This window comes from Hemibagrus wyckioides, linkage group LG23, assembly GCF_019097595.1.
Source record: "Hemibagrus wyckioides isolate EC202008001 linkage group LG23, SWU_Hwy_1.0, whole genome shotgun sequence".
Lineage (NCBI taxonomy): Eukaryota > Metazoa > Chordata > Actinopteri > Siluriformes > Bagridae > Hemibagrus > Hemibagrus wyckioides.
The window spans coordinates 12,523,703-12,546,849 of NC_080732.1; the positions used below are offsets into that span (position 1 = coordinate 12,523,703).

Below are 23,147 nucleotides of genomic sequence, written 5' to 3' on the forward strand. Positions count from 1 at the left end.
TGCAGGAAGTGTCCATCACTTTACACTTTGTTTATTCAGTCACCCAAAAATGAGGATGAGTCTGGTTCCTCTCAAGGTTTCTTCCTCCTATCGTCTCAGGGAGCTGTTCCTCGTCACCATCGACAGGCTTGCTCATTAGGGATAAATAGTAATTTTTCCTGTTTCTATATTTCTGTAAAGCTGCTTTGAGACAATGTCCATTGCTTAAAAGCGCTATATGAATGAATTGAATTGAATAAGTGCATCATCTGGGTCCTTGAAGTGCACTCCTTGTTGTTGGAGTTTTCACTGTGAACACACTACACTACTCACACTATTTATACTACAAAATACCACAGAATAGTGCATACATGTGAGATTTGGGACACAGCCTTAGACTTCCACTGCTAGATCCTCCTGTTGTCCCGTTTGAGGTACATTTCTCACGTCTTGGATGAATTCCTTTGGCGCCTGGTGGTAGACGTCATTGCAGTATTAGGGATCTGTGGGTCCTCCATTCAGAGGACATGGCAGCCAGTCGGAGTCTCCTGTGGACGCTGACACTCCTTCTTCATAGTGATTAAGGATTTGGCACGGGCCCCTCTGCTGGAAGATGTCAAGCGTCTTGTTGATGCCCACTGTGGAGGTAAACTGGCAGAGCTTTCAGGGTGATGGATAGTCAGGACCTGATTTTATTTAATAAAGTCAAAAAAAATTGTTTCCCACCTTCCTATCACATGAGAGCTAAAATACAACGAGTGCTAGCATGTGCTTCTTCTGAAATACACAGAGCTGTGGTGGCTCAGTGCTTATTGCTTTGATCAGAAGGTTCAAATCCCAGCACCACCAAACCTGCCACGATTAAAGCGTCCCTTCTTCACAGGGCAGCTGAACACAAAGTGCCAACTGCATCTGGGTCTATCTCATTTGGCTGACTCACAACTGAGACCTGATAGAACTGAATTAAGGGCCAAGGGTCTTGCTCAAGGAGCTCACAGAGGCGTCTCGATTTGCCACCACCTTCTAATCTGTAGCCCACTGAGCTCACACATGCGCCCTGATTGGCTGGTGAGAAACAGGGGCCAGATAGCAACATTATCACTCCTTCCCAGCGAGCATGCCTAATTACGCTCTCCTCACACTCCCAGCCACGAAGGTCTGCAGCATCTTCACGTTTCCAAACTCTCGGCGACGACACTTTTCTGTCACGCTGCTCAAGAGCCTCGAGCCATAAGATAAAGAGGTTAGTCCATTTTTAGTGAGCAGTCAATTAGCTAAGAGCTTTGAGTCGATGTAAAATAGATAGTGACTCTGCACTTTTCAGACAGACCCAATAAAGACGCTACCCGTGTAGTGGGAATGAAGACGGACGCACGGAAGGAAGTGCAAGAGGAAGTGAATTTTCTGGTCAGCTTTAGACAGCTACTACAATTTTCTTATTCCATCGAGAAACAGCGGCACAGTGAAAGAGAGAAACTTCAAGCATCATGTGCAACTCGTCATATACCGAATATAGGACTCGTGACCCTGTATAACCCTCAGCTAATCCCTCAGTCAATATCGTAGTGGGAAATGCATCGAAATTACAGTCTTGCTGTTTAAAGATTCATTTCACTGCTGAATTTTATACACAAATCTCCCTCCAGATTTTTAATTTTAGGATGAGAACCCTGATTAGTTGTTGAGTGGAATGCTAGTTGTGCCACCCAGTGATAAACATCGTTACTATGGCAACGCAACATATGAAAACTTTTACTTTATAATACAGCGACTAGTGATTTGCAGCGATAAGATCACTTTGCATGTGTGATTGTAGCTTTAGAGCCCACACACACACACACACACACTGCTGAAAGCACTGGGCTTGTGCGTCACGATGCAGCGAACTCAGCTACCCATAAATAAATGCTAGCAAATGGAGGAAATTTCTGGTTCACGTGTTGCATTTAGCGTAACAGGTTTCTGAGCATGAAGGCCATTTATAGCAAAAGCTTTGCAGCGTTTCGTTCCTTTTATTTCTTTTTAGTGCAAATAGCTTTAAATATTTAAAGCAACCGCAACAAAGTTTGTTAATCCAATGAGATTTTTTTTTACTTTACACTCAATGATGGAACGTTCGCTGGTGTAGATTACAGACTGACAGGGGCAGCTCTTGTGGGGTGTTCCCAGTCTGCAGTGGTCAGTATCTATCAAAAGTGGTCCAAGGAAGGAACAGTGGTGAACCGGCGACAGGGTCATGGGTGACCAAGGCTCATTGATGCACATGAGGAACGAAGGATGACCCGTGTGATCCGATCCAACAGACGAGCTACTGTTGCTCAAATTGCTGAAGAAGTTAATGCTGGTTCTGATAGAAAGGTGTCAGAATACACAGTGCATGATGGGTCAGGGCTGTTCTGGCAGCAGAAGGGGGACCAACACAATATTAGGCAGGTGGTCATAATGTTATGCCTGGTCTTGCACTATTAATTATTAATAATTAAATATTTATTCTAATAGGCCCATGTATAAAACACACTGTTTGGTAAAGACCCCAAGGTTGTGGATGCATGACGTAGAGAAGTGTTTCAGATGTTCTCTGAGATTTAACCGATTCCATTCTTCAGAAGCCTTCGGTCAGATGTTTACTACTGAGCTCTGTCATCACTTCCTGTGCTCTGGTCAGGTTTTCCGCTGAGAGAGATAGCACTGGTATGCTGTTATCCTGAACTCTGGGAATTTCTGTGCACACGTGTTGAAGCTTAATCAACACACACACACACAAAATACACTAACACTCACTCACATATTTACACACACACACACTGTTGTTTGTGACGTTCGGAAAAGCACGTCTGCTGACACGAGACTAGACTTGTGAGGAAGATGTTCAATGGTAAACACACACACCCACACACATAAGCAACATTAGCACAGTTAAGTGAGATATTATAGGTGAGTGTGTGTGTGTGTGTGTGTGTGTGTGTGTGTGTGCACTCACGTGTCTGTCTTTTCTCCTCCTGGCTTATCACCAGCTTCTTCATAGCTGCTATCAGCTCCTTGCAGCTGGACATGCACAAAGCACACAGTGGCCCTACTGTGAGTAGAAGAGGGAGGTGTGTGTGTGTGTGTGTGTGTGTGTGTGTGTCTTTGAGAGCACCCCATATTAAATCTTTATTAGTGGAGAATTCGGCTCATTTTTTTACGAGTGTGAATTTTTCCTCCCGAATGGAAGTGTGTGTGAGGTTTTAGATAAGCAGTTTAACATCTCTGTCAGTCGGAGGCTTTTTAAAAAAATCTTTTAACACGGCGCTACAGCCTTAGCCACCGTTTCTGTTTTGCTGCCTTTCACGTTGGAAATAAAATATTGATGAAGCATTAAATCATAATTGAAAACCTTTAGCGAGAGGCTTGAAAGCCAGCTGATTCAATCTGAAACCAATAGCTTAACTAATTGATGAATAGCTGATGGTTATGTTCTCACTGGGGGAACACGCGGGTGTGTTTGTATGTTTCCAGTAACAGAAACGCACTCCTTTTGTAGGCTTACTTAGTGTTTTTTGTGTGTTTAGCGTTTGTGTAGCAGCCTGGGAAACCCATTCGGTCCATTTCTGCTGTATAGAATTCTCCCAACTGCTTTCTGTTCATTCGCTACTCTCCTTTCTTCATCTCAGTAATTCAACTATGAATGAGGCTTTAATTCTGGTTTCTATAATGCTTCTTTTATATCTTTCTCTCCTGAGGTAAAAATCACACTGAGCTCTGTTCATGCAACATTAAGAAATAATTGCTGATTAATTGTTGGAGTTTAGTTGACTACATTTTTTTCTTGGTATTAATGTCTTTTAATTCCGTCGTTTCTATCGGTGTGTGTGTGTGTGTGTTTTGTTTTGTTTTGATGATGATGTGAGGGTTTTTGACAGCTGCTCTCTGATTACATAGAGAATTAATGACATTTATGTCTTTTTTTTTTTCTTTTTTTCTAATGAAGTCTTTTATGAATGTTCACACTAATGAGTGAAAGCTATAAGGAAAAGTCTATAATCTACAGCCCAAATTTTCCAGTCAAGGAGTCATTTGAGATAGTCAAGCATTTGTTTGAGATGGTCAAGGAATCATTTGAAACATTTGAAGAATCATTTGAGACGGTCAAGGAATCGTTTGAGACAGTCAAGGAATCATTTGAGATGGTCAAGCATTTGTTTGAGATGGTCAAGGAATCATTTGAGACACTGGGAGAATCGTTTGAGATGGTCAAGGAATCATTTGAGATGGTCAAGCATTTGTTTGAGATGGTCAAGGAATCATTTGAGACACTGGGAGAGTCGTTTGAGATGGTCAAGGAATCATTTGAGACATTTGAGGAATCATTTGAGATGGTCAAGTAATTGTTTGAAATATATATATATATATACATATGTATATGTATGTATGTATATTTTGCTAATCAAGTAATCATTTTTGCCAGTGGTATGTTTGGAGCTGATCGAGAGATCTTCTGAGCTAGTCAGAGAATCTTTTGAGGCAATCGAGAATTTTATTTTATTTTTTTGCCAATCGAGGAATCATTTAACCCAATCGAAGAATCATTTAGGCCAATCAAGGAAACATTTGAGACGTTTGGGCAATCATTTGAGACGGTCAAGGAATCGTTTGAGACAGTCAAGGAATCATTTGATATGGTCAAGCATTTGTTTGAGATGGTCAAGGAATCATTTGAAACATTTGAAGAATCATTTGAGATGGTCCAGGAATCATTTGAGACATTTGAAGAATCATTTGAGATGGTCAAGGAATTGTTTGAGACAGTCCAGGAATCATTTGAGATGGTCAAGCATTTGTTTGAGATGGTCAAGGAATCATTTGAAACATTTGAAGAATCATTTGAGATATTTGAGGAATCGTTTGAGATGGTCAAGGAATCATTTGAGATGGTCAAGTAATTGTTTGAAACAGTTGTGAAATCAAGGAATCATTCTAGACAAGGTATGTGTGTATATATATATATATATATATATATATATATATATATATATATATATATATATATATATATATATATATATATATATACACATATGTATGTATGTATGTATATTTTGCTAATCAAGTAATCATTTGTGCCAGTGGTATGTTTGGAGCTGATCGAGAGATCTTCAGAGAATCTTTTGAGGCAATCGAGAATTTTATTTTATTTTTTTGCCAATCGAGGAATTATTTAACCCAATCGAAGAATCATTTAGGCCAATCAAGGAAACATTTGAGACATTTGGGGAATCATTTGAGACGTTTGGGCAATCATTTGAGACGGTCAAGGAATCGTTTGAGACAGTCAAGGAATCATTTGATATGGTCAAGCATTTGTTTGAGATGGTCAAGGAATCATTTGAAACATTTGAAGAATCATTTGAGATGGTCCAGGAATCATTTGAGACATTTGAAGAATCATTTGAGATGGTCAAGGAATTGTTTGAGACAGTCCAGGAATCATTTGAGATGGTCAAGCATTTGTTTGAGATGGTCAAGGAATCATTTGAAACATTTGAAGAATCATTTGAGATATTTGAGGAATCGTTTGAGATGGTCAAGGAATCATTTGAGATGGTCAAGTAATTGTTTGAAACAGTTGTGAAATCAAGGAATCATTCTAGACAAGGTATGTGTGTATATATATATATATATATATATATATATATATATATATATATATATATATATATATATATACACATATGTATGTATGTATGTATATTTTGCTAATCAAGTAATCATTTGTGCCAGTGGTATGTTTGGAGCTGATCGAGAGATCTTCAGAGAATCTTTTGAGGCAATCGAGAATTTTATTTTATTTTTTTGCCAATCGAGGAATTATTTAACCCAATCGAAGAATCATTTAGGCCAATCAAGGAAACATTTGAGACATTTGGGGAATCATTTGAGACGTTTGGGCAATCATTTGAGACGGTCAAGGAATCGTTTGAGACAGTCAAGGAATCATTTGAGATGGTCAAGCATTTGTTTGAGATGGTCAAGGAATCATTTGAAACATTTGAAGAATCATTTGAGATGGTCAAGGAATCATTTGAGACATTTGAAGAATCATTTGAGATGGTCAAGGAATTGTTTGAGACAGTCAAGGAATCATTTGAGATGGTCAAGCATTTGTTTGAGATGGTCAAGGAATCATTTGAAACATTTGAAGAATCATTTGAGATGGTCAAGGAATCATTTGAGATATTTGAGGAATCGTTTGAGACATTTGAGGAATCGTTTGAGATGGTCAAGGAATCATTTGAGACATTGGGAGAATCTTTTGAGATGGTCAAGGAATCATTTGAGATGGTCAAGTAATTGTTTGAAACAGTTGTGAAATCAAGGAATCATTCTAGACAAGGTATATATATGTATATATATATATATATATATATATATATATATATATATATATATATATATAATTTTTTTTTTTTTTTTTGCTAATCAAGTAATCATTTGTGCCAGTGGTATGTTTGGAGCTGATCGAGAGATCTTCTGAGCTAGTCAGAGAATCTTTTGAGGCAATCGAGAATTTTATTTTATTTTTTTTGCCAATCAAGGAATCATTTAACCCAATTGAAGAATCATTTAGGCCAATCAAGGAAACATTCGAGACTGTCAAAGAATCATTTGAGACGTTTGGGGAATCATTTGAGATGGTCAAGGATCATCTTTTTGAGCTAATCAAGGAATCTTTTGAGGCAATCGAGGATTTTATTTATGTATTCATTTTCGCCAATCAAGGAATCATTTAACCCAATTGAAGAATCATTTAGGCTAACTGAAGAATCATTTAACCTAATTGCTTCATACCTAATTTGCATGTGGTGTGATAGGGAGAAAATCTCAACTAATATTTTGTATATTGCCCCATCCCTTGTTCCTGTTACTAAAATGGTAGATTCGTGTCGCATTCATCCGTAGATAATGAACAGTCATCTTTCACTTTGCTTCCTAACCCCTGAGTGTAGCTAAACTAGCCCTGTACACAGTATGATCTTTGCAGACCAATGCCATGTTGAGGTTAGAAAGTAATCTAAATGAAAACATTTTCATGCTGTTTTGTTAACCTATCTGTTTTCTTAAAGTAGTAGTGTCAAAAAGTATAATATTTGAATAAATACCCATGTGTCCATCCTTTTTGGCTGTTTTCCAGAATTCCGCTCGAGCCACATTGACGAGTTTTCCCAGACCTGCCCTCGTTTTATACTCGCCCGTCCTTCGACAGCATTACTGCTGCTGCTGCTGCTCCTAATTGATTTTGACCTACAAAGAGAAAAGACACGAACAGAGAAAGGTCAGATTTCTTCCCTCCTCTCTGAAACAGGAGTACTTGAGCTTTATTTTACTGCCTTCTGCCCCAGATGAGACTCATTACATGAGATCTAAGCCTCCCATAAACTGAGAACTCTTTATTACGTCTACAGTCGCCTTTCTGATGTGTTCTTGTAAAACACAATGGACATGGCTTTCTTTTTGGCCTGTCTGGAATTTTCTGATTAATTTTTCTTTTGTTTAATAGTGTTGTTTTCTGTTCTTACTCTGAAAACCTACATTGGTGTCTGGTTTCATTTTACTGGATGGAAGCGCAGAATCAGAAGCACACCAGTCATGCCGTTCATGTTGACGAGAGCCTTGACTTCACAGCATTTTATATGCCTGCAAATTAAAATTGAACTCGTTCAGTCAGGGGAATCTTCAAACTGTGGGTGTGTCCCATATATCGCACACTGTGTGTGGTACAATACGGTGGCATTTTGTAGTACAGTGGTACCTCGGTCCTCGACCATCCGTGTTTGGATTTTCGGTTTTCGATTCGAATTTCCGAGTCAATTTGACCTCAGTGTACAAAAATATTTTCGGTGTACGACTCGACCGTCAGGAACGTCGGTTCTTGTTTCATACAGGAATGCAACGAATATCAACGTTTCGACGACAATTCGAACGAATGTTAATGTGAACTGTATTTTGACGCAAATTTTCGCAAATTGACGCAAGTGTTCGGCCCGACCTGACTGTTTTAACCGCACACGCTTTCCATGTGGCGTACCCTGGCGTAGACAATAGAGATGAAGCGGTTTACGTGGGTCATCTGTTCTGAAAGCATCATCTGTGAGTGCTTGTGTTATAACCCCACCCTATCTTTTGTGGTATAATTTCAGTAGCCATGTCTCTGAAAAAAGGGGAAATCAGGCATCAGTGTTGCCAAGAGGAAAGTTGTGAGATCAACCGTCGAGTTGAAACAGATTAATTCGTTTTACATTTATTTCCTATGGGTAAAAATATTCGGTTTTCGACCAAATTGGTATTCAGTCAGATCAATTTTTTGGAACGAATTAAGGTCGAACACCGAGGTACCACTGTATAAATAGTGTGAGTAGTGTGTTCATACTGAAAACTCCAACATGATGGAGTGCACTTCAAATACCAGGATGAGTCTCTTAATCAACTGGAGTTATCATAAAAATGTTGGACACTTCATGGACTCTCACAGCTCTGCTATATAGAGGAAGGGGGCGGGGCTACCAGGTGCTGATGCTGGCTGAGAAACAATTTTCAAGATGACCGACACAGCTTATACTTCCAGTTACTAAAAATATGTTACGATACAACTCTTCTAAAATTCATCCACTAGACACTAAAGTACATAGAACAAAGCATTCGGTACATAGAGCATAGTATTCAGTACATAGAGCATAGTATTTGGTACATAGTGCATAGTATTCAGTACATAGAGCATAGTATTCAGTACATAGTGCATAATATACAGTACATAGAGCATAGTATTCAGTACATAGTGCATAATATACAGTACATAGAGCATAGTATTCGGTACATAGTGCATAGTATTCAGTACATAGAGCATAGTATTCAGTACATAGAGCATAGTATTCAGTACATAGAGCATAGTATTCAGTACATAGTGCATAATATACAGTACATAGAGCATAGTATTCGGTATATAGTGCATAGTATTCAGTACATAGAGCATAATATACAGTACATAGAGCATAGTATTCGGTACATAGTGCATAGTATTCAGTACATAGAGCATAGTATTCAGTACATAGAGCATAGTATTCAGTACATAGAGCATAATATACAGTACATAGAGCATAGTATTCGGTACATAGTGCATAGTATTCAGTACATAGAGCATAGTATTCAGTACATAGTGCATAATATACAGTACATAGAGCATAGTATTCGGTATATAGTGCATAGTATTCAGTACATAGAGCATAGTATTCAGTACATAGTGCATAGTATTCAGTACATAGAGCATAATATACAGTACATAGTGCATAGTATTCAGTACATAGAGCATAATATTCAGTACATAGTGCATAGTATTCAGTACATAGAGCATAATATACAGTACATAGTGCATAGTATTCAGTACATAGTGCATAGTATTCAGTACATAGTGCATAGTATTCAGTACATAGAGCATAGTATTCAGTACATAGAGCATAGTATTCAGTACATAGTGCATAGTATACAGTACATAGAGCATAGTATTCAGTACATAGTGCATAGTATTCAGTACATAGAGCATAGTATTCAGTACATAGAGCATAATATTCAGTACATAGTGCATAGTATTCGGTACATAGAGCATAATATACAGTACATAGAGCATAGTATTCAGTACATAAAGCATAGTATTCAGTACATAGAGCATAGTATTCAGTACATAGAGCATAGTATTCGGTACATGGTGCATAGTATTCAGTACATGGTCCATAGTATTCAGTACATAGAGCATAGTATTCAGTACATGGTCCATAGTATTCAGTACATAGAGCATAGTATTTGGTACATAGTCCATAGTATTCAGTACATGGTGCATAGTATTCAGTACATGGTCCATAGTATTCAGTACATGGTCCATAGTATTCAGTACATAGAGCATAGTATTTGGTACATAGTCCATAGTATTCGGTACATAGAGCATAGTATTCGGTACATAGAGCATAGTATTTGGTACATAGTCCATAGTATTCAGTACATGGTGCATAGTATTCGGTACATGGTGCATAGTATTCGGTACATGGTGCATAGTATTCGGTACATAGAGCATAGTATGCGGTATATAGTGCATAGTATTCAGTACAGAATACTACCTGGCGTAGACAATAGAGATGAAGCGGTTTACGTGGGTCATCTGTTCTGAAAGCATCATCTGTGAGTGCTTGTGTTATAACCCCACCCTATCTTTTGTGGTATAATTTCAGTAGCCATGTCTCTGAAAAAAGGGGAAATCAGGCATCAGTGTTGCCAAGAGGAAAGTTGTGAGATCAACCGTCGAGTTGAAACAGATTAATTCGTTTTACATTTATTTCCTATGGGTAAAAATATTCGGTTTTCGACCAAATTGGTATTCAATCAGATCAATTTTTTGGAACGAATTATGGTCGAACACCGAGGTACCACTGTATAAATAGTGTGAGTAGTGTGTTCATACTGAAAACTCCAACATGATGGAGTGCACTTCAAATACCAGGATGAGTCTCTTAATCAACTGGAGTTATCATAAAAATGTTGGACACTTCATGGACTCTCACAGCTCTGCTATATAGAGGAAGGGGGCGGGGCTACCAGGTGCTGATGCTGGCTGAGAAACAATTTTCAAGATGACCGACACAGCTTATACTTCCAGTTACTAAAAATATGTTACGATACAACTCTTCTAAAATTCATCCACTAGACACTAAAGTACATAGAACAAAGCATTCGGTACATAGAGCATAGTATTCAGTACATAGAGCATAGTATTTGGTACATAGTGCATAGTATTCAGTACATAGAGCATAGTATTCAGTACATAGTGCATAATATACAGTACATAGAGCATAGTATTCAGTACATAGTGCATAATATACAGTACATAGAGCATAGTATTCGGTACATAGTGCATAGTATTCAGTACATAGAGCATAGTATTCAGTACATAGAGCATAGTATTCAGTACATAGAGCATAGTATTCAGTACATAGTGCATAATATACAGTACATAGAGCATAGTATTCGGTATATAGTGCATAGTATTCGGTACATGGTGCATAGTATTCGGTACATGGTGCATAGTATTCGGTACATGGTGCATAGTATTCAGTACATAGAGCATAGTATTCAGTACATAGAGCATAGTATTCAGTACATAGTGCATAATATACAGTACATAGAGCATAGTATTCGGTATATAGTGCATAGTATTCGGTACATGGTGCATAGTATTCGGTACATAGTGCATAGTATTCGGTACATGGTGCATAGTATTCGGTACATGGTGCATAGTATTCAGTACATAGAGCATAGTATTCAGTACATAGAGCATAGTATTCAGTACATAGTGCATAATATACAGTACATAGAGCATAGTATTCGGTATATAGTGCATAGTATTCGGTACATGGTGCATAGTATTCGGTACATGGTGCATAGTATTCGGTACATAGAGCATAGTATTCAGTACATAGTGCATAGTATACAGTACATAGTCCATAGTATTCGGTACATAGAGCATAGTATTCGGTACATAGTCCATAGTATTCGGTACATAGAGCATAGTATGCGGTACATAGTCCATAGTATTCGGTACATGGTGCATAGTATTCAGTACATGGTGCATAGTATTCAGTACATAGTCCATAGTATTCAGTACATAGAGCATAGTATTTGGTACATAGTCCATAGTATTCGGTACATAGAGCATAGTATTCGGTACATAGAGCATAGTATTCGGTACATAGTCCATAGTATTCGGTACATAGAGCATAGTATTCGGTACATAGTCCATAGTATTCGGTACATAGAGCATAGTATTCGGTACATAGTCCATAGTATTCGGTACATAGAGCATAGTATTCGGTACATAGTCCATAGTATTCGGTACATAGTCCATAGTATTCGGTACATAGAGCATAGTATTCGGTACATAGTCCATAGTATTCGGTACATAGAGCATAGTATTCAGTACATAGTCCATAGTATTCGGTACATAGAGCATAGTATTCGGTACATAGTCCATAGTATTCGGTACATAGAGCATAGTATTAGGTACATAGTCCATAGTATTCGGTACATAGAGCATAGTATTCGGTACATAGTCCATAGTATTCGGTACATAGAGCATAGTATTCGGTACATAGTCCATAGTATTCGGTACATGGTGCATAGTATTCAGTACATGGTGCATAGTATTCAGTACATAGTCCATAGTATTCAGTACATAGAGCATAGTATTTGGTACATAGTCCATAGTATTCGGTACATAGAGCATAGTATTCGGTACATAGAGCATAGTATTCGGTACATAGTCCATAGTATTCAGTACATGGTGCATAGTATTCGGTACATGGTGCATAGTATTCGGTACATAGAGCATAGTATGCGGTATATAGTGCATAGTATTCAGTACATAGAGCATAGTATTCAGTACATAGAGCATAGTATTCAGTACATAGTCCATAGTATTCAGTACATGGTGCATAGTATTCGGTACATGGTGCATAGTATTCGGTACATAGAGCATAGTATGCGGTATATAGTGCATAGTATTCAGTACATAGAGCATAGTATTCAGTACATAGAGCATAGTATTCAGTACATAGTCCATAGTATTCAGTACATAGAGCATAGTATTCAGTACATATTCCATAGTATTCGGTACATGGTGCATAGTATTCGGTACATAGAGCATAGTATTCAGTACATAGAGCATAGTATTCAGTACATGGTGCATAGTATTCGGTACATAGAGCATAGTATTCAGTACATAGTCCATAGTATTCAGTACATGGTGCATAGTATTCGGTACATGGTGCATAGTATTCAGTACATAGTCCATAGTATTCGGTACATGGTGCATAGTATTCGGTACATAGAGCATAGTATTCGGTACATAGAGCATAGTATTCAGTACATAGAGCATAGTATTCGGTACATAGAGCATAGTATTCAGTACATAGAGCATAGTATTCGGTACATAGAGCATAGTATTCAGTACATAGAGCATAGTATTCGGTACATAGAGCATAGTATTCGGTACATAGAGCATAGTATTCGGTACATAGAGCATAGTATTCAGTACATAGAGCATAGTATTCGGTACATAGAGCATAGTATTCAGTACATAGAGCATAGTATTCAGTACATAGAGCATAGTATTCGGTACATAGAGCATAGTATTCGGTACATAGAGCATAGTATTCAGTACATAGAGCATAGTATTCAGTACATAGAGCATAGTATTCAGTACATAGTCCATAGTATTCGGTACATAGAGCATAGTATTCAGTACATAGAGCATAGTATTCGGTACATAGAGCATAGTATTCAGTACATAGAGCATAGTATTCAGTACATAGTCCATAGTATTCGGTACATAGAGCATAGTATTCAGTACATAGAGCATAGTATTCAGTACATAGAGCATAGTATTCAGTACATAGAGCATAGTATTCAGTACATAGTCCATAGTATTCAGTACATGGTGCATAGTATTCGGTACATAGAGCATAGTATTCAGTACATAGAGCATAGTATTCGGTACATAGAGCATAGTATTCAGTACATAGAGCATAGTATTCAGTACATAGTCCATAGTATTCGGTACATAGAGCATAGTATTCAGTACATAGAGCATAGTATTCAGTACATAGAGCATAGTATTCAGTACATAGAGCATAGTATTCAGTACATAGTCCATAGTATTCAGTACATAGTCCATAGTATTCGGTACATGGTGCATAGTATTCGGTACATGGTGCATAGTATTCGGTACATAGAGCATAGTATTCAGTACATAGTCCATAGTATTCGGTACATGGTGCATAGTATTCAGTACATAGTCCATAGTATTCGGTACATGGTGCATAGTATTCGGTACATAGAGCATAGTATTCAGTACATAGTCCATAGTATTCGGTACATGGTGCATAGTATTCGGTACATAGAGCATAGTATTCAGTACATAGTCCATAGTATTCGGTACATAGAGCATAGTATTCAGTACATAGAGCATAGTATTCAGTACATAGTCCATAGTATTCGGTACATGGTGCATAGTATTCGGTACATAGAGCATAGTATTCAGTACATAGTCCATAGTATTCGGTACATGGTACATAGTATTCGGTACATAGAGCATAGTATTCAGTACATAGTCCATAGTATTCAGTACATAGTCCATAGTATTCAGTACATGGTGCATAGTATTCAGTACATAGAGCATAGTATTCAGTACATAGAGCATAGTATTCAGTACATAGTCCATAGTATTCAGTACATGGTGCATAGTATTCAGTACATAGTCCATAGTATTCAGTACATGGTGCATAGTATTCGGTACATAGAGCATAGTATGCGGTATATAGTGCATAGTATTCAGTACATAGAGCATAGTATTCAGTACATAGTCCATAGTATTCAGTACATAGTCCATAGTATTCAGTACATGGTGCATAGTATTCAGTACATAGAGCATAGTATTCAGTACATAGAGCATAGTATTCAGTACAGCTGGTGTTTTTTATTATATTTTAAGATCAAGTATTTGTTCAGGATTAAGGGAATAAATAATAATGAAATATGTGTTAAAAAAAAAACCACCCCTGGGTTTTCATAGTGTTAGCTTGTTTAAGGCGTGTTTAATTTTACCGTTGCCATTTTAGCTACCGATTCTTCAGAGCCGTCCTTCGGCTTCGGCTCAACTGTAACGGAGAAAAGCATCAAACAACTAGAAGTGATAGTAAAGTAAGCGTCGCCTCATAGTCCATCATAAACCTGCTCTGTTTAAGGGATCAGTTGGAATCTGATTTAAAAACACACCAAAAAACTTGATGAGCTTTACCAGTGATGTACAGATGTGTTTCCTGACCTTTTAACAGACAAATGATTACAGATGCACATTCCCTCATCTACTTCCATTAGAATTCCCATTTAGTGATCTTATGGAGATTTGCTCTCTTATTTCACTGTGAGTGCTCTGAAGGTCATTTGCAGAATTCTACTGTAGCATGCACACACACAGAGGGCTATATTTAGTCTGGGTCATGTGAAAAACCACGAGTCACATGTTTAAAGCCCATACAGGTCTACCCTCATATTCCTCTTCCTGATAGGTGGAACCCCCTGTGGTCTTCTAGCCATCAGCCTCGAGATCCCACGTGCAGCGACATGCTTTTCTGCTCACCACGCTTGTAGAGAGTTGCTACAGCCCTCCAAGCATTCTAGATGTTCTCTCTCTCTCTCTCTCTCTCTCTCTATCTCTCTCTCTCTCTCTCTCATATCAGCTCAGTGTTTCTGGCTGTATTTTACACACCAGTCTGTGCAGCGCCGCTCAGGAAAATCCCACGGGATGAGCAGCTTCTGAATCACTCAAGGCAGATACACCAGGTGTAGGGTTCAGAACATGTGGAATAAGGCTTTGAGATGAAATCCTAACTCAAAGGAATGTTAATGTGTGTGTGTGTGTGTGCGCACGTGTGTGTGTGCTCTCAGTTTCACCTTCTGTACGAACACCGTCTACATAAAGCGATGACTACTCGGCAAAGTGTTGCTGTGTATGTTACCCACAAAATATGTGTTTGCATAATAAGTACACTCATCTGCTTGACTAACAAACCACTTCACAGAGCGAAGAGGAAAGAAGAGATTGCCTCAGGATAGATCAGCAGAGGAAGTTGAGTGGAAGACGTCGTAGTTGTGTGTTTCAGCAGAATGTGCTGTTGATTTTGTAGAAAAAAACCCAAAGCACTGTCACAATATAGCTGATTTGACTTACTCAGGAAATCAACATCTTGCAGAGTCATGTATGTGCTTGTGTGCATGCGCGCGCGTGTGTGTGTGTGTGTGTGTGTGTGTGTGTGTGTGGGAAAGAAAGAGTGAGAGATGTAGACGATTGAAGGAGTCGCCTGCTTATTTGGAGCGTTCCACTGCAGCTGAAGCTGTAATAGATACCACAGCATAAGGGATACCTTAGTGTGTGACGGTTAGAAAATAAAAGTGGGGTTTATTTCAAAAGTGAGAGAGAGAGAGATTTCTGCATAGTTTATTTCTTATAAGGTCTCAGAGTTCCAGGCTATTTATCTGTTCATCCTGTCATCACACTGTGTTCGTCATGGTTCAGTGACCACACACACCCACACACACACACCCATAAATGTGTAAGGAATCCAATGGCCCCTTTTACTAGTCAGACTGAATGTGGAGTGAAGGATGGCCAGAGAAAAGGACAAACAAGTCCCGGGTGGAGGGGCTGTGATGTCATCAGAGCTTTAGTAGGCGGAGCTTCTGAACATCATGACTGACCTCTCTTTCCCTCTCTCTCTTTAGCTCGTTCTCTCTGGACATCTCCCCTTTGGTCTCTATCTCTCCAACTTTCGCTCTCCCTCTTTTTTACATAGAGATCTACATCTCTACCTCTCCTTACATCTCTGTGTCTCTGTATGCAGCCCCCCCCCCCCCCATGGGGTCTCATTCCTCCTGTCTGACTGTCTGTTTCTCTCCATCTCTCTTTACTCTCTTAGTCATATTCTCTCATTCCTCATATAACCTCATTTCCCACCAGCTTTGTGGGTAGGGTGCGGATAGCAGCTGTGCTGATGTAATCTTGGTTCGTTCCCAAGATCCCACGCTCAGGCTTAGCTTCTTTAAGTCTGAGACAATAAACGCACACACACACAGACATGTGGGCACACGCGCACTGCTTGTAAGGACTTCCTGTTGACATAACTGCCATGTTTACACCTGATCCTAACTCGCACAGTAATCAGAAAGAACCTTTCAGCTCTATTTTTCCTTGTTATAAAAGTTCTCGGATCTGATTGGTCAGTAGATGTTGATTCATGCTCTATAACAGCGGCTGGAAAACAGATCGCAGGTTTAAAAGAATGCACTTGTTTTAATGTTAGAATTGATTTGTAGCACGGTTTGTTTATTATGAGGAGATGTTTACCGAGCAGTTTTGGAAGGAGTCTCCGTTGTCCCGAGGACACTCAGTAACATGACAGCGTGTATATTTTTTTTTGTCTTTTTTACTTTGAAAGAGAGAAACGAGAGAGCGCTACAGCTGCTTTAATGTGAAAACATGAACTCATTTTGCAGATGTTTCCTGACTGTATTTGCAGCTCTAAAGAGATAATCTGGTGTTTATTAATAAAGGGAAAAACGCTGTGATTGTAGGATCAACACACGACATTGTTGATTATGTTCCTGCTCCCTTCAGTTTCTTATGTCATTCATTACCCTTAGTCCTATTATTCGTAGCACTGAATTAACTTGACCCAGTGTAAAATGGTCAGCAGAAGTGAATTCACCTCTATAGAGTTGACTGTATGTTGAATTCAGTGCTGTAGCTCTGGGACTTTGCTCTAGGGATCTGGCAAGGGTCCCATTTATTTTTATTTTTTGGGAAACATAATAATCTGCTTTGCAGCCTTTCATCTGGATGTCGTCATTAGCGTCACTTTCTGAAAATAGCCCCGGCCTTTGCTTGCATGTCATCCGCTGAAGAATGAAGCGCTGTGTGTTTGTTTGTTTGTGTAGAAGCTGGAGATTTAATTAGATCCCGCCGTAAGACGAAGCTCAGGTCGGCGAAGGCCGGCGATCGTGCGCACAGCTGTAAATATTTGGACGCAAAGCGCTATATTACTCAGTTATGTTTAACGCACACCTCCTTCAACTGCTGTGTGTTGGCACTAATTGAGTCCCCTGTGTGCGTGATGACTAAGCCTGCCATTAATCTTGTAAACTGATTGACAAAATTGCAGTGACACTGAGTCTCAGTAGGTGGGTTGTTTAAAGAGCGACAGAGGAAAAGAACTTCGCTGTCTCTGCTTCGCTCCTGCGTTCCTCTTTCAGTAAGATTTTGCCCCCCCCCCCAGAAATATCAAAAATATATGATGATTAGGGTGATGCGTCCAGTTCATGGCCACCTGACCATCACACCAACATGTGCCTCTTCTCCAAACAAGTCTGAAGTACACATTGGTACAGAATGCTGTAGTGTTATTTGTCACATTTACATTCCAGCACAGTGAAATGTTTTTCTTCAAGCTGGACACGGTCAGACACGTTACGGTGTCCAGACATCAGAGTAGGTTAAGGGCTTTGTTCAAGAGCAGGAGCAGTGGCAGCATGGCAGCGCTGAGGCCTGAACCTCTGAACTTGTGCTCACTAAGCCAGAGCCATAACTGTTGCTTATGCTTAGCAGACACTACTCATACAGTTTCCCTTCCCTGGAATCAGAGCTCCAAAGCTGTTCCAGAAGGACAAGGCCTACAAGCGAGCTCCATGAAGACATGATTTGATACAGTTGGTGTGGAAGGACTCAAGTTTCCTGACCTCAGCCCCACGGAACACCTTTGGGATGAACCAGAACACTGACTGTTCCTCAATAATGCTTTTTAGAAGAATAAGTCTTTATTATCGCCACACATACATTACAGCAGGGTAGAATTCTTTTCCTCGCGTATCCCAGCTGAGGAAGTTGGGGTCAGAGCACAGGGGCAGCTATGACACAGTGCCCCTGGAGCACAGAGGGTTAAGGGGCCTTGATCAATTGCCCAACAGTGGGGCTTGAAACCCAATCCTCTGATCAACAACCCAGCGTCTTTGTGGCTGAATGAACACAAATTTCCACTAAATCAGGAATGGAATGGGATGGTCAACAAGCAACAATTTGAGTAAGATGGTCAGGTGTCCACAGCTGTATAGTAAGGTTCCAGTATGAGCAAATTGGTTAACTTGGACAAGCAGAGTTTTATGTCCAAGATACAACATTGCTAAACAGTAGATTTTATTCTGTGTGTGTTTAAACTTGATGCTCTTCATCTGGATGCTGTAACTATAGCACCTGCTAACGAATCCCACCAACTGCTGCATCACAGACGTGTGAGCTGGTTGCCGGTTAATTAGCTCGCTCGGATGACAGGCGACCTTTTCTGTATCAGGAACGTGCAGATGTGGAAACCCTAAGAAACAAAAAACACTGTTTCTTAACTCTCCTGCTAGCACAACACACCTTGTGTCACCTTGTAGTTAAACATATTAAGAGAAATCAAAAATGGTTAGTGTGTTAAATGATCGCAACTAGCTTTCACATGTTAAGGTGTTAGCTTCCATGTTTTTTCAGCTCAGCCAATTAGATTTCTGTGCAACTGAAACCTTAGTTTGGGGAACACACTGGAGCTTGTACTTGCTCTTTTGGCTTGTGATGAATTGCTTATTTGTGCAGCTCTGTGTACAGCTTCAGTGCCTCATTAAACTTTGTGTGTTCAAGCCGGACTATAAACTGCTATTGGTATAGACACAGATCAGCTATAACAATAAAACCAATGACAAGTGAGGTGAATAACACTGATTATCATCTCATTACAGTGGCACTTAACAGTCACTTCTCTAAGTTGATGTGGTGGAAGCAGGAAAAATGGGCAAGTCTAAAGGTCAGAGTGACTTTGATTGCTAGACAGCAGGGTCAGAGCGTCTCTAATACAGCAGGTCTTGTGTGGTGCTCCAAGGAAGGACAACTAGTGAACCAGTGACAGGGTCCCAGTGCGCCTCAGGCTCATAGAGGGAAGGATAGGGCTTCTGGTCCGAGCCCACAGAAGAGCTACTGTAGCATAAACTGCTGAAAAAGTTAACTCTGGCTATGATAGGACACTCGAGCCTCAGTGGGTTAGAGCAAGTGGAACCTCCACAATACTAGTCAGATGGTCTGGCTGATCAGTGTATCATGATATTATGTGACATTGCTTCAACATTTACACTTATGGCATTTGGCAGACGTCCTTATCCAGAGCGACTTACATTTTTAATGCAACTAGGTTAAGGGTCTTGCTCAGGGGCCCAGGGATTTGAACTCCTAACCTTCTGATCATTATCCCAACACCTTAACCACTAAGCTACTACATCCACATCGTATAGCAGTACAACCACACTGCGCTCTACATTTATATTTTCCTTTAAATAATTCGTTAAAAAGTCTCAAATGGTAAACCAAATGTAATTTGCTAAGAATAAACCTCATGATGTTTGTGCGAGCGTGAACGTCTCCTCCTCCACACATGCTGTGAAGGAGTGAGAGTGCCAAAGCAATGTTTCTCCAGTTTCTGAATGGAGAACGAGAAAGTGCTAAGCACACTGTTTATTAATACTGCTGAGTAACGCCGAAGTGCGAGGCTGAACTGGGAATTTCTGTCGTACTCAAGCTGCAAAGTCTGGAAAAACCCAAACACACATCCATGACAGCGCGTGTTTTGTTAACAAGCTAATGGGTATAAATATCAGTATATGAGTATAAATATCAACAGATGAGTATAAATAAGTATAAATATCGGTATATGAGGATAAATATCAGTATATGAGTATAAATATCAGTATATGAGTATAAATATCAACAGATGAGTATAAATAAGTATAAATATCGGTATATGAGTATAAATAAGTATAAATATCAGTATATGAGGATAAATGAGTATAAATATTTATGAGGATAAATATCAATAGATGAGTATAAATAAGTATAAATATCAGTATATGAGGATAAATGAGTATAAATATCAGTATATGAGGATAAATATCAGTACATAAGTATAAATATCAATAGATGAATATAAATATCAGTAAATGAGTATAAATATCAGTATATGAGGATAAATATCAATATATAAGGATAAATATCAATAGATGAGTATAAATAAGTATAAATATCAGTATATGAGTATAAATGAGGATAAATATCAGTATATGAGGATAAATATCAGTATATGAGGATAAATGAGGATAAATATCAGTATATGAGGATAAATATCAATAGATGAGTATAAATATCAATAGATGAGTATAAATAAGTATAAATATCAGTATATGAGTATAAATGAGTATAAATATCAGTATATGAGGATAAATATCAGTATATGAGTATAAATGAGGATAAATATCAGTATATGAGGATAAATATCAATAGATGAGTATAAATATCAATAGATGAGTATAAATAAGTATAAATATCAGTATATGAGTATAAATGAGTATAAATATCAGTATATGAGGATAAATATCAGTGTATGAGGATAAATATCAGTATATGAGGATAAATGAGGATAAATATCAGTATATGAGTATAAATATCAATAGATGAGTATAAATAAGTATAAATATCAGTATGAGTATAAATGAGTATAAATATCAGTATATGAGGATAAATATCAGTGTATGAGGATAAATATCAGTATATGAGGATAAATATCAGTAGATGAGGATAAATATCAATAGATGAGTATAAATAAGTATAAATATCAGTATATGAGTATAAATGAGTATAAATATCAGTATATGAGGATAAATATCAGTACATAAGTATAAATATCAATAGATGAATATAAATATCAGTGTATGAGGATAAATATCAGTATATGAGTATAAATAAGTATAAATATCAGTATATGAGTATAAATGAGGATAAATATCAGTTTATGAGGATAAATATCAGTACATAAGTATAAATATCAATAGATGAATATAAATATCAGTATATGAGGATAAATATCAGTATATGAGGATAAATATCAGTATATGAGGATAAATATCAATATATGAGGATAAATATCAATAGATGAGTATAAATAAGTATAAATATCAGTATATGAGTATAAATGAGGATAAATATCAGTTTATGAGGATAAATATCAGTACATAAGTATAAATATCAATAGATGAATATAAATATCAGTATATGAGGATAAATATCAATATATGAGGATAAATATCAATAGATGAGGATAAATATCAATAGATGAGTATAAATAAGTATAAATATCAGTATATGAGGATAAATATCAGTATATGAGGATAAATATCAGTATATGAGGATAAATATCATTAGATGAGTATAAATAAGTATAAATATCAGTATATGAGGATAAATATCAGTATATGAGTATAAATGAGTATAAATATCAGTATATGAGGATAAATATCAGTATATGAGGATAAATGAGTATAAATATCAGTATATGAGGATAACTCAGTATATGAGGATAAATATCAGTATATGAGTATAAATGAGTATAAATATCAGTATATGAGGATAACTATCAGTATATGAGGATAAATATCAGTATATGAGTATAAATGAGTATAAATATCAGTATATGAGGATAACTATCAGTATATGAGGATAAATGAGTTCAAATATCAGTATCCACATGATTTAGTCAGCATGTTTCAGTTCAGCTCAGGTTTTACACCGGATGCCCTTCCTGACGCAACCCTCCCATTGAACCTGGGCTTGGCAACCGGCTAAGAATCTTGGGAGCAGTTCAGTGAGGAACAGAGAGAGCTGGAGGTTGTATCTGTTATCTCTAACTTATTAACAAAACCCACAATAAAACACGTTTGTGAAATAGTGACCTCGGACTTTGCTTCGGTTCTTCCAGCACTTCCAGGATTGCCATTTGCTTGTGATTAATATGTGATTGACAGGAAATATGAACACATGGCGTAACGTATTACACACAGGAGCAGGAAACGTGAAGGATTGACCAGTTTTACAAGCAACGATATTTTTTATTTTATTTTTTTTTTATATTCACTTCATTAGTATAGCTACATATTTTTTGTGGTTTCTGTATTTATTTATTTTTAATTTGTTTGTTTATTTAATTTTATTTGTGACATTTATTTATTCACTTATTTGTGTTGAAATTCCTGATCAGTAATAATAAGCATTTAATATAAAACTTTATGAGGATGACGAGAGCACAGTGCGTCCTTCAAGACAGCTGTTTAAAGCTACTTGTTCCGCTGATAGCAATTCTGCTAACAGTCATGCGTGATGTGAAATCAGTCACTGGCAGATTTTATATGAGACGGTTCATTTAGTCAATTATTTAACACGTCTACTTGTCGTTTGTTTAGCGGAGTATATCATATAGGACCTGGAAAAAAAGGTCTATTTAAAGCTTTCTGACATGTTTTCTTCTTCTATCATAGTGAAGAAGAGGAATAGCGGTGCTGAGTTTTATATCTTGGCTGCAGACTCCAGTCAAACTACAGATCACAGAGATGTGATCTAATGTATTCGTGCAGCCTCGTTACGTGTTTATCTTCACACAAAAACACACTAAGTTCCTCGAGTATAGTTT

General features: G+C 37.9%; 2 protein-coding genes across 3 annotated transcripts in view; both read left to right on the forward strand.

Annotated features, from left to right (window-relative positions):
• The window catches only part of galnt1 (UDP-N-acetyl-alpha-D-galactosamine:polypeptide N-acetylgalactosaminyltransferase 1), a 150,362-nt gene that overhangs the window by 25,603 nt on the left and 101,612 nt on the right, over positions 1–23,147 (forward strand). The window contains exon 2 of one of the 2 annotated variants that reach the window (XM_058376833.1): positions 7,151–7,291. The exons of the other annotated variant lie outside the window; for it this stretch is intronic. The gene's annotated coding sequence lies outside the window, so the exon portion shown is untranslated. The remainder of the gene's footprint in view (positions 1–7,150; positions 7,292–23,147) is intronic. 2 annotated transcript variants of the gene reach the window in all.
• LOC131343958 (dynein heavy chain-like) lies at positions 10,823–14,758 on the forward strand (the record flags this gene model as incomplete). The annotated part of the gene is made up of 2 exons (XM_058375852.1): positions 10,823–11,567; positions 14,673–14,758. Coding segments are annotated over 2 exons (831 nt in total), but the record flags the coding sequence as incomplete, so codon positions are not given.